At 42.4% G+C, this 13,466-nt stretch overlaps 1 protein-coding gene across 1 annotated transcript; it reads right to left on the bottom strand.

Moving 5' to 3' along the window:
* Nucleotides 1-3,674: 3,674 nt before the first annotated feature.
* LOC138889867 (uncharacterized) lies at nucleotides 3,675-4,022 on the bottom strand. Its single transcript, XM_070173207.1, has one exon. The coding sequence runs from the start codon at nucleotides 4,020-4,022 to the stop codon at nucleotides 3,675-3,677; it is 348 nt and encodes a 115-aa protein (XP_070029308.1).
* Nucleotides 4,023-13,466: the final 9,444 nt, after the last annotated feature.

The following is a 13,466-nucleotide window of genomic DNA, read 5'->3' on the forward strand; positions in this document are numbered from 1 at the left end:
CCCACATATCGATTATGCGATCGCATAATTGTCCTCAAATTGGCCAACATACTGACTCACTTTGCGGCAGATATGCGGACCGCATTGTTATTATGCGGCCGCATAATGGGCCGCAGAAACGCGCTCTTCTGAAAAAACATTTTTCCTTAAAGTTTTAATGCACAAATCACCAAACATATTCTTAACTTGGCACTACAAGATTTCGGGTTTTTGAGTAAAAAATTCACGAGGCCTTACATCCTCCCCCACTTAGGATCATTCCTCCTCGAATGAGGAACAAGGTTCACTTAGCAGCACCTTATGCAACTTCAGCTCCACACTACTTACCAACAACCCCCAAATTTGGCTAACGCTCTAGATTTCCGAAATTTTTGCTAGAGTTTCCTTTGTATCTAGGCCTATCCACCTACCAGAAAGCCTCCAAAACACATCTTAACAACATATATATGATCAAATAATACGACAAAATGCATAACAACACCAACTGAGGTCTCATGAAGAACATATAACTAGAAAGGAATGTCTTTATATTAATTAAACAAGTAACACAACAATTTAGGGGAAACAACTTCATAGAACTATTACATGGTTATTCAAACAGGGTGGGGTACTTCTCTTTCATTCATTCTCGGCTTCCCAAGTAGCTTCTTCGACTTGCTGATTTCTCCATAACACCATTACGAATGCAATCTCTTTGTTCCTCAACTTTTGGACCTGTCTATCAATAATAGCAACGAGGACCTTTTCATATGACAACTCTTCGCTAACCTCAATGGTCTCAACCGGCACAATAGCGGACGGATCTCCAACTACCTTTTTCAATATGGACACATGGAATACCAGGTGCACTTGCGACATTTCAAGTGGCAGCTCGAGTTTGTACGCCACCTGACCTATCCTTTGAATGATTCTATATGGTCCGACATACCTCGGGCTCAATTTTCCTTTCTTCCCAAACTGCATGATACCCTTCATGGGGGATACCTTCAAAAATACCCAATCACCTTCCTTGAACTCTAAATCTCTGCGACGAACATCCGAATAGGATTTCTATCGACTCTGAGCAGTTTTCAACCGCTCTTTTATAATTTTAACCTTCTTCATAGCTTGATGCACAAGGTTTTGTCCTATCAGCTCAGCTTCTCCAACCTCAAACCACCCAATCGGTGACATATATCTTCTACCATACAATGCCTCAAACGGCGCCATATGAATACTGGCATGGAAGCTGTTGTTGTAAGCAAATTCTATGAGCGGAAAATGATCATCCCAACTGCCTTTAAAGTCAAGCACATAAGCATGCAACATGTCCTCGAGCATCTGAATAGTTCGCTCTGCTTGTCCGTTAGTCTGTGGATGAAAAGTTGTACTAAGATTTACCTGCGTACCCAAACCTTGCTAAAATTTCTTCCAGAAATTAGCTGTGAACTGGGGCCCCGATCAGAAATGATGGAAATGGGACTTCCATGAAGCCTGACTATTTCCTTGATATAAATTGAGCAAACTGTTCCGTGGTGTCGGTGGATTTAACTGGTAAGAAGTGTGCCGATTTCGTGAGTCGATCCACGATTACCCAAATTGAGTCGAACTTGCGTGGAGTGCGCGGTAGCCCCACCACAAAATCCATATTGATCATTTCCCATTTCCATATTGGAATTTCTATACTCTGAGCTATCCCACCGGGCCTTTGATGTTCGGCCTTCACTTGTTGACAGTTTGAACATTTTGCCACAAAGTCCACTACGCCCCTCTTCATGTCATTCCACCAGTAAACTTCCTTGAGGTCATGATACATTTTCGTAGAACCTGGGTGCACGGAATACCTAGAAGTGTGGTCTTCTTCCATAATTCTTTCCTGAAGACCATACACATTTGGAACACATAGTCGTCCTTAGTATCGTAATGTACCGTCTTCTATGCCAAGAGAAACAACCATAGTCTTGTATTTATGAATCCCTTCCTTCAGTTGTACCAACACTGGATTGTTGTACTGCTTTTCCTTGACCTCCACCACAAGCGATGATTCTACCCTATTCCGCACAATCACTCCCCCTTCGCTAGAGTCCACAAGACGAATTCCCAAACTGGCCAACTGGTGAACCTCTCTAGCCAAAGGCCTTTGACCTACCTCCAAGTGAGCCAAACAACCCATAGATTTCCGACTAAGAGCGCCCGCCACCACATTAGCTTACCCGGGATGATACAGAATGTCGATGTCATAATCTTTGAGTAACTCAAGCCACCTTCTTTGCCTCAAGTTCAATTCTTTCTGTTTGAAAATGTACTGAAGTCTCTTGTGGTCCGTGAATACATCCATATGGACTCCATACAAATAATGACGCCAGATTTTCAATGCAAAAACCACCTCCGCCAGCTCTAAGTCATGAGTTGGGTAGTTCTTTTCATGATTATTAAGTTGCCTTGAAGTATAAGCTATAATCTTACTATGTTGCATTAATACACACCCAAGACCGATCCTTGAAGCATCGTAATACACAATAAACCCTTATGTACCATCTGGCAGGGCCAACACCGGCGCCGAAGTCAATCTTGATTTCAATTCTTGAAAACTCCTTTCACTAGCATCGGACCACTGGAACTTGGCCGCTTTCTGCATCAATTTGGTCAATAAAGAGGCAAGAGTGGAGAATCCCTCCACGAACCTTCTATAATACCCAGCCAAACCCAAGGAACTGCGAATCTCCGTCGGAGTGGTAGGTATAGGCCAATCTTTTACTGCTGCGATCTTTTGAGGATCTACCTTAATTCCTTCTTTGGAGATGACATGCCCCCAAAATGTAACAGATTCAAGCCAAAATTCACATTTCGAGAATTTTGCATACAATTGGTGCTGATAAAGAGTCTGCAGAACTGCCGTGAGGTGGTCGGCGTGATCTTCTCAATTCCGTGAATACACAAGGATGTCGTCAATAATACTATCACAAAGGAGTCAAGAAATGGCTTGAAGACTCGGTTCATAAGATCCATGAAAGCTGTCGGGGCATTTGTTAGCCCGAAAGAATTACCATAAATTCAAAATGCCCATACTGGGTTCTAAAAGTTGTTTTCAGAATATCCTGCTCCCTTATCTTCAATTGATGATACCCGGACCACAAATCAATTTTGGAGAAGAACTTAGCACCTTGTAATTGATCAAACAAGTCATCTATTCTTGGCAATGGGTACTTATTTTTTACTGTGACTTTGTTGAGTTGCCGGTAGTCAATACACATCAGCAGCGACCCATCTTTTTTTCTGACGAAGAGAACCGGTGCGCCCCAAGGCGACACACTAGATCGGATAAAACCCTTCTCTAGCAAATCCTTCAGTTGTTCCTTCAGCTCTTTTAATTCTGTCGGCGCCATTCTATAAGGTGGAATGGATATAGGTTGGGTGCCTGGCTTCACATCAATCCCAAAATCGATCTCCCTGTCTGGAGGAATCCCGGGGAGCTCATCTGGAAACATATCGGAGAATTCATTCACAATTGGTACAGATTCAAGGGTAGGCACCACAGTAGTGGAGTTTGCAACTCGGACCAAATGATAAATGCACCCCTTCCTGATCATCTTCGTGGCCTTAAGGTAAGAAATAAACCTACCTTTTGGTATAACATTATTCCCCTCCCACTCAACAGTTGGCTCATTAGAAAACTCAAGCCTCATGGTCCTAGTTCAGTAATCGAGTTTGGCAAAGCATGAATAAAGCCAATCTATTCCCATTATTACATCAAAATCAATCATTCCCAATTCAATAAGATTGGCCATGGTATCTCGTCCATGTACCGTAACAACATAATCCCTATAAATCCGCGCAACCATAATAGACTCACCAACCAGAATAGATACGGAGAACGGCTCATGAAGCTGTTCCGGTTCTATCCCGAAGCTTGTAGCAATATAAGGAGTAACATAGGATAAAGAAGACTCGAGATCAATAAGAGCATACACATCATGAGATTGAACAGTCAATATACCTGTAACAACATATGGGGAAGCCTCTGCACTCTGACGACCACTCATAACATAGAATTAACTGGTCCTCCCGAACTCTATGCACCACCCCTAGCTGCACCCCGCCCGGCGGGTGTTGGAGAGCCTCGAGCTGGAGGGTGTACTAAAGATGTAGCAGTTGTAGGACTGGATGACTGAGCAGTGCCCCTGCCCGCCCTCTTGCGGGACGCACGACAATCCCTCTGAATATGGCCTCTCATCTCGCATCCGTAGCATACTAGCATGTCTAGGTAGCAGACTCCCGAATGTATCCTTCCATACTTAGGGCATGGGGCCCTCTGCTGTTGTTGGGATCTTTCTCTCGATCGGCCCTGATGGTGGGACCCCCTACTACCCTGGCTGGGCCTAGAGAGACTCCCCTGCTATTGATCGTACCCTGATGGTGGGGCACTGGGTGAAGACTGAGCATAAGACTGGGATGGCCCTGACGATCCTCCCCGAAAAGCTGATCTTTCACCTCCGAATAAATCCCCAAGGTTGCCCGCTGATCGGGCCCTACTATTACCTTCTCGTTCCATCATGTACTTTAACTTTTGAGTCTCGGTAGCTTGGGCAAAGGCCACTATCCTTCCATAGTTCATGTTAGAATTTAGAGCAGTTATGGCAGCTTCATTAATAACCAAAGGGCTAAGGCCCTGCACAAATCAATGCACCCTAGCCTCTATAGTCGGCATCATGTTAACATCATACTTTGACAGGCGCACAAACTCCATATGATACTCCCACACACTCTTACTACGCTGTTTAAGGGTCTCAAACTCTGCAGCACGAGCTGCCTTAGTCTCGGCAGGTAGGAAATGGTCTATGAAGGCATCAGCAAACTCACTCCATCTCGCCGGAGGGCTCCCATCCTCGTGGGAATCCTCCCACATCTCAAACTAGGAATATTCCACCCCTTTCAGATGATAGGAAGCCAACTCCACTCCCTCTGCCTAAGTAGCACGCATAACTCGGAGAGTCTTGTGCATCTAATCAATGAAATTCTGAGGGTCTACTCCAGGATCAGTACCTGTGAACACTGGAGGGTCTAACTGAAGGAACCTATTTACCCTAGAACCAGAAGAATCCCCTTGCAAGCTAAATGAAGTGGTTGCAACATTTGACCTCTATGCCTGAGAAGCCACTAACTGAGTTAGCATCTGAATAGCTCATCTAAGATCGCCCATCAGAAATACCGAAACCAGAAACTGGAGCTGGGGAGGAGCAGGCATATCAGCGGGAGGGACGGTGGTACCCTCCGTAGGTGTAGGAGTTGGGGTAGTGTGCTTTGGAGTAGAGGAACTAGGCAGAGTGATAGTAGGGCGATTGTTCTCACCCGTAATATCAAGTAGGTGATCATCAGCCACTCCTGAGGTGGCAATGGCTTCTTGGCCAATTCTCGCTTTCTTCTTAGGTGCCATTTATTGAAAGATAGAACAATGCACGAGTTAGAGGAAAACAACCTCATATACCACTCTAACGCATGATATAGAACAACAATGAAGGGTATTATTCCTAAATGTCCAAGTAGCCCCCTACTTATAGATGTGGTCAACAACACACCGATAAGAAGGGCTCTACTAGACACGGCTCTGAGACATATTAGGACGCTTTTAAACCTTAGGCTTTGATACCAAGTTTGTCACACCTCAATCCTCGGGGAGCGCGACCAGCGCGCAACCGAGCGAACCCGGTCGAGCAAGCCTATCCAGCCTTTCCTACCCAACTCACTTTATATCCGAAGAAGTTAAGTAATGCATCACCAATTATTAAACACGGGATAGAGAGAGAGAGAGAGACAATCGTTATATAAATGCATAAACGTTGCTAGTTAAATTTTTACTTAAATACAACATGACATAGTTAAGCTTCCAAAAGGGCATACAATTGACAATCTATTGGAGAAAGATTTCAAAATATACCGTGATCCTATGACCACCCCGACACCCATACATGACCCAGATAAACGTCTACGTGGCCTCTAAGGATACAAAAGGCCAAAATAACAATGTCGGCAACAAGGCCCCAACTATACCTCAATATGGAAATTTGTGCAAAAGAAGAACTACAAAACCCCTGGGAGAAATGGGGGCTCACCAAGACTACTGTGAAGAGAGAAAGAGAGCACCACTATCTGCGATCAACGCGATCAACAACGAAACAACCTACATTCATTCAAAGATGTAGCGCCCTCGGCAAAAAGGACGTTAGTACCGTCGAATAGTACTAGTATGTAAGGCAAACACAGTTCTTAATAGGATGAACAGTGAACAAATAGAAGGCAGTTACAACATCAACAAGTACTTCACAGGATTTCAAGAATACACCAAATAAGGTTCGCATAGTTTCGGTTAAGTCTTTACATTTCTTTAGGTTAATATTCTTTAGTGCCAAGTGCCATAACCTTTAATGCCACCGTGATTTTACACGGAGTCTGGTCTCGGCCCGACTGGTTAAGCCATCCCAAGTGAGACATATCCAAATCTACAATGATAATTAGAAGTCCAATGTAAATGCCACCATATGTACATCATGGAGTCCGATCTCGGCCCGATCGGCTAAGCCATCTCACTTGGGACATAACCTATTTAAATTCTTCCTTAGTTCACATTTCCTTCCATTTTTCCATTACATGGCACAACACACCTCTTTTATTAATTAATTCTTGGCACTTGGATATATTTTTATAATTCAAGTCTTTTCGTTATTTATTTGTTCATATAGCTTCATCATCCATGTCGATAAGGGCTATCATATAAGGCATGCGCACATGAGAAAAGAAAAGAACACTTGAAGAACATAATCACATTTTTCAACTAGCATGATTTCAGAGTAAACACATAGCACAAATTTTTGGAACAAAAATCTGTCAACCCAACACATTAATGCAATCCATCTAGTATGATCAATTCGAACTCACGCCAACTATTTGGACACTAAGAATTCAACACTAAGAAGAAGAGGGTTAGCCATACATACCTCAATAGAGATTTTTCTTAGATTCTTACATAAGTTCTGGAACTCTTAGCCACTTTGATCTATTTTATGAGAATTACAAGTTGAACCAACAATTAGAGAGATATTCGAGATTCTAGCTCACTTGAGCACATTATCAAACACCAAGTGGGCATTATGAATTTTAAGGTCTTTTTGTGAAAAATTCTATCACCCCACACCCCATTTGTTACATTCTTTGTTCACAATCTCCCCATACCCTTTTATCATACATGCATGCAAGACAATCAACCCTTATACCTATGAACCCATTTGTTAATTACTTATTCTAGTAGAAATTTCGAAATCAAAGGTTAGAGCACAAGTCCTTACCTTTTAGGATGAAGTCCTGGTAACTTTTCTTGAAAATCTTCAAGGATTGAGTAGAGGCTCGATGATGATCACTTTCTCCGTCTAGAACTCTTGCTCTCACTCTAAACGTAGTGGAAATTAGCTCAAAAAGGTCTAATGGGGTGTTTTTAATAGGATGTGGTCGGGTTTTAAAAGTTAGAAAATATGAGCCCCGACTCAATCTGAGGTCACATATGCGACCGCATAACTGATATGTCGCCCGCAAAAAGGATCGCAAAAATGGCCCTTAGACCTGGATACTCTGCCCGGGAATGTGACCAATACGTGATCCGCATACCTGTTCTGCGGTCGCATAATGCACCGCAGAACTGCCCTATGCAAAAATCCCAAAGAGGTTATGCGACAACTATGTGGCCCGTATATCGATTATGCGATCGCATAATTGGCTGCATAGTTGTCCTTAAATTGGCCAACATACTGACTCACTCTGCGGCAGATATGCGACCCGCATTATTAGTACGCGGCCGTATAATGGGCCGTAAAAATGCGCTATTATGAAAAAACATTTTTCCTTAACGTTTTAATGCACAGATCACCAAAAGGGTCCGAATAATTTTATAAATTCCTAACACATATTCTTAACTTGGCACTACAAGATTTTGGATTTTGAGTAAAAATTTCACGGGGCCTTACACATCGACCCTCGAAAATCTTAAGAGGTACCAAATTGAATAAACTTATGCTAAGGCATAACAAAGTTTTTTGACAACATTGAATCCTAATGGGTACAGATTTGTCTCATGTTATGGCATAATAAATTTTTATATGATTAAACTTTTAAGCCGAAAATGGGAAAAGCCACTGTTTTGAGGTCATATCAGCCCGATTCAAGAGCTAAGGGCCATTACATTGTCGAGCTTGAGGACCCGCACTCGCTTAACCAAAACCTTAGGGTTTTTTCTACTCCGAGTTCGAGCAAGTACTCACTTGACTATAGAAACTATAGTAATCCGATTTCAACAAAATTTTCACAAGGCAACGAAGTGAGTCAAATTTCTCGCAAGACCTAAAGTATATCAGAAGTATCATAAGGCGAAAGAAAAACAATGTTTTTGCAAAACAAAAATCATAGACAAATTGGAAAGAAAAAGGATCTTTCATATATACAAAAGTATTTACAAAGACCACTCAGGGTCTTACACAAAAAATCTAAAAATGAAGAAGAAAAAATCTAAGTGCCTAATCTTCCCAGGGAGCCTCATCTTCATCTTCTCCGCTCTCGGATCCACTTGCGCTCCCGTAGTCACCATCATCAAAGAGCTAAGATTTGTCTTCGGCCTCGAGCATTTTCGCGTTCTCGATATCGGCAGTGAGGTCAAAACTAGGAGCATGAATTTCTTCGAGAGTCTCTCTCCGAGACTAGGACTTGGCATGCTCTGCAACGCAGAATGATCAGACCTGAGCTGCATCGGAAATTTCCTTTGGTCGAGCGTGAGTAGCTTCAACATCAGCTTGGTAGACGACCACGACTTTTACTTTTTCTGCCTCAGATGTGGCCTTTGCAAGCTCAACGGCCAACCGAGCCTTGATCTCCTCAAATTTCTTAGCTCGGGCCAAGCTCTCCTCCTTCACGCTTTAGAGTTGTTGCTCAACCGAAGACAACTGGGCTCGAGCTGTATCTTTCTACGAGGCGAGGCGATCCATGTTCTGCTTCCACCCCAAAGTCTCTGCCTCTTTCATCTTAGCTTGCTCGCAAAGCTGCTCTATATTTTCGGCCTTCTACTGAACCTGTAGGATCTAAGTGTTAGTCGCCGATATCAAATTGATATATCAAGCTCCCCAAAATTTACATTACCTGCTCGATGAGATTGGTCTGCTCTTTATGAGCTATTGCCAATTCAGCTCGGAGGTCCCTGCCCTCCTCTTCTTTTTGCACATAGAAGAGTTTGAGGGCGTCTCTCTCCTTCGTGAACCTTTTGAGATCGGCCTCACACCGGTTCAGCTCAGCTCGGGATTTGGAAATTGCTTCTGAATGAAGCGTCATAGCCTATGAAGAAAGGAATGAAATCAGATAAAAGGAAATAAAAGCAATCGTAAACCTAATAACGGGGGCTGAAATCTACCTGGTTCAGGAGTCGCTAAGCCTCATCGTAAATGATCGATGCATCTAAGTCATAAACATCATCGAACCCCATGAAGCAGCCACAAAATAAGTCATCCCCTTCGTGGGTCGTTCCCACATCGGGGGTCTCCATAGATTGTGCCTCCTGAAATTGCCCTTCAGAAAATGTGGGGAGGGGCGGCGAATCATCAATATTGATTGCCCCAAGCAAGACAGTTGGGGCACTCTCCTTTTCGGAGGGCCTCGAAATTGGACCCTTCAGGCACACCCACCGATTGTTCATCACGGTGGACAAGCACACTCGCCGGTTGTTCGTCACAGCGGGAGACATATTCAGGACCCGATGACTCAGGGACTTTGCTTGGAATATCTTCCGAGATCTCCTCGGTCCGAAGATGAGCCTCCTCGACCATCACCGGCTCAACTGCTTTTGAAGCTTCGGCGTTCCCCTCTTTCGAACCACCAGCTCATAGTCAGCTTCTTCTTTCTCCTCTTTCATCTCTTAGCTTTTGGGCTACGTGTGCAGGCAGAGCGACAGTGTCATTCTTCGATTTACGAGCCTTGCTTTAGGTTCTAAGGCTTATTTGACTAAGAAAAGGGGAGAGTCTTCAGATTGGCTCAAGCTAGTGTGCTCAACTGAGTTGTGGTGGTACGGGAAGGTGCACGAGGTGTTAAACAGTAATTTCAGACAACTCCAGAGCAGTTCTTAGCACGTTCGAGGACGAACATATGTTTAGGTGGGAGAGAATGTAACGACCCGATCGGTTGTTTTGAGCTTTAGCATGTCGTTCAGCGGTTTGAGGCCGTGAGTAGCTTCATTTCAGGTATTGTGACTTGTACGCGTGGTCAGAATTGAAATTGGGGAAGTTCAGAGTAGATTTGGAAAGAGAATTCTCATTTCGGAAGTTTTAATTTGAAGAATTGGTTAAGTTGTGACTTTTGAGTAAACGACCTTGGAATCAGGATTGAAGGTTTTAACAGGTTTTTATGATGATTGTGGACTTGGGCGTATGTCCGGATTGGGATTTGGATGATCCGGGAGCGTTTCGACGCCTATTGTAGAAGTTAGTATTTTAGAAGAATTTCATAAGTTTAGGTTGAAGTGCATTTCAAAGTAATCAATGTCCATTTGAGATTCCGAGTCTGGGAATAGCTCCGTATGATGATTATGGTATTGGGAGTGCGCCTAGAAGAGGATTCGGAGGTCCGTAAGTCATTTGGCTAAAGTTAGAAATTTGAAGGTTTTTGAGAAGTTTGACCGAAAGTGGACTTTTTGATATCAAGGTCGGATTCCGATTCCGGAAGTTGGAGTAGGACTGTAATGTTGAATGCAAATTGTGTGCAAAATTTGAGGTCAATCCGATGTGATTTGATAGGTTTCGACATCGAATGTAGAAGTTGATGTTCTAAACTTCATAAAGCTTGAATTTGGTGTATGATTCATGACTTCGGCGTTGTTTAATGTGATTGATGCCTCAAGAAGGTCCGCATTATATTTTGGAACTGGTAGGTGTGATTGGACGGGGTCCCGGGGGCCTCGGGTGGATTCTGGGTAGTTAACGGATCGAACTTGGAATTTGAGAAAGAGCTGAAACAGCTAGTGTCTGGTGCAATCGCACCTGCGTGAAAAAGGGCCGTAGGTGCGAGCCTGCAGGTGCGGAGTTATGGTCGCAGAAGTGGTCCAGGACCACCTGCACAAAGGGCCGCAGATGCGGAGCTGGGGGCGCTGATGCGCATACGTATAAGCGGAGAGGGTATCGCAGAAGCAGGGTTAGACCTTTGGTGTTGGACCGCAGGAGTGGTCAAGGCTCCGCAGAAGCATGACCGCAGGAGCGGGTTTTTGTCTGTAGAAGTGGACTTGGCTGGTCTTGATGGAAAGTCGCACATGCGATGGGAATGTCCGCAGGTACGGAGCCACAGAAGCGGCTAGTGGATCGCAAATGCGAAAGTCGTCTGGGCAGAAGGGTTCTTTTAAAAATCGGCATTTGGCCCATTTTCTCTCATTCTCTCTTGGTTGGACGATTTTTGGAGAGCTCCAAGTAGGAATTTTCATCATTCAAGTCAAGGTAAGTAATTCCCACCTCATTTTAAGTTATATACACGGATTTTTAAGGATTTAAACATGAAAATTGGTAGAAATTGTGGGATTTTTGGTAGAAAACCTAGAAATTTATATTCTTGCATTTTGACCACGAGATTGGACATGGAATTTGGAATAAGTTATATATTCGAGTTCGTACTTCGTAGTGTTATGGGTAAGTTTATTTTCAAAAAAATTCGGAATCCAAGCCTGTGGACCCGAGGGCGATTTTTATCAATTTTTCGATTGGGGTTAGAAATTGTTATAAATTGGATTATTATGAGTATTTGAGTATATATGTATGGGTTGCACAATTATTGACTAGTCTTGAAGCATTGGGCATCGGTCTGAGTTATCGGAAGGGCTTGAGAGCCGAATATAGAACTTCGAAGCGAGGTAAGTCTCCTTTCTAACCCTGTAAGAGGGAATTTATCCCATAGGTGAAATAATCCAATATGTACTTCTATTTATAGGGGGCTACGTACGCACGATGTGACAAGAGTCCGTACGTAGCTACTATTATGCTTAAGTCCGGGTAGTCTAGGATCCGAAACATGCTATACTTGCAATATTTGTAACCTTATTGTCAATTTAAATTGCTTAAATCATATCGAATTGGTAAATGAATTTCTAAAAAGTTAAACTTCATTTTCTTGATCGTTAAAATAGGATTGACATTTCCTTGGATAAATGCTCCTTTGATTGCATTTTTCTTTTGTGGAACGGGCTGAATGCCTCGGTAGATTAAATAGATACATCTATGTTTGCGCCATTCGACTCTCCGACAGTGCACAATTTAATATTATATTGGATCGAGCCGTACGACCTCGATATGACTTGCGCATGATTGAATTGATTGATTTGACATTGATAGTAAATGATATTGCCTCATTGGCCTGTGATAAGTTGATAAATGATAAAAAATAAAGTTGGAAATCTCCTATTAACAAAAGAATTGTTTACTTGTTTCATGTTATTGAGTTTACAGTCGCTTTATAAAAATCCATGATTAATCATATTATCGGTATATTATTCTTGGCCATAGTAAGTGTCGGAGTCGACCTCTCGTCACTACTTCTTCGAGATTAGACTGGATACTTATTGGGTACGCGTTGTTTTCGTACTCATACTACACTTGCTGCACATTTTGTTGTATAGACACATGTATGTCTAGTGGCCTTGTGGGTGCAACGGCGTGGTCGACACGGGGAATTTGGTGAGTTGCATCTTATGAGACGATCCGCCAACCAGCAGAGTCTCCTTCAGAGTACCTGTATTTTCTTTCTGTCCAAATTTGTATTCCAGACAGTTATTGTATTTAATCTTATTTCATAGTAAATGCTCATGCACTTGTGACACCAGGATCTGGGGTGATTATGGGATATCTAATATTGAAATTGAAAAACGTTATTATTATTATTCTGTAAAGCTCTTCTTTTACTAGTTAAATTGAAGGAAATATATAGTTTCAGAAATATTAAAATGAGAAATTAATTAACTATTTGGTGTTAGCTTGCGTGACAGTGGTGTCCAGCGCCATCACGACCTTTAATGGATTTTGGGTCGTGACAGTAAGGTTATTGGTTTAGTTCCCATTGGCCACAATCTTGTTTAGGTTTTTAACATTTTTTTTTGAACCCCTTACACCTTGTTTGAATGTTGTTACACATTGTTTTATATTGTATCGTATTGTATTGTACTGTATCGTTTGATTAATACAATGTTTGAATAAGATTGTATCGTTTGCTGTTGTTTCATCATATCACGCACCAGCAAAATGAAGGATAAACTTGCAATATTATAAAGCAAAATTACGATAGGGGATAAATTTATTATATAAAAAAGATAGAAAAAACAATAAAATAAAATTATTTAATAATAATAAAGGGTGAGAAGAGAGAAAAAGACAAGATAACGGTGCCACCACACCAAATCGGCCATTACATAAAATGATATATTTCGTCGT

The sequence above is a fragment of the Nicotiana sylvestris genome, chromosome 4 (assembly GCF_000393655.2).
Source record: "Nicotiana sylvestris chromosome 4, ASM39365v2, whole genome shotgun sequence".
Taxonomy (NCBI): domain Eukaryota; kingdom Viridiplantae; phylum Streptophyta; class Magnoliopsida; order Solanales; family Solanaceae; genus Nicotiana; species Nicotiana sylvestris.

Excerpts from the sequence above, each read along its gene's own strand:
- LOC138889867 (XM_070173207.1), bottom strand. The coding sequence starts at position 4,022 with ATGAGTGGTCGTCAGAGTGCAGAGGCTTCCCCATATGTTGTTACAGGT.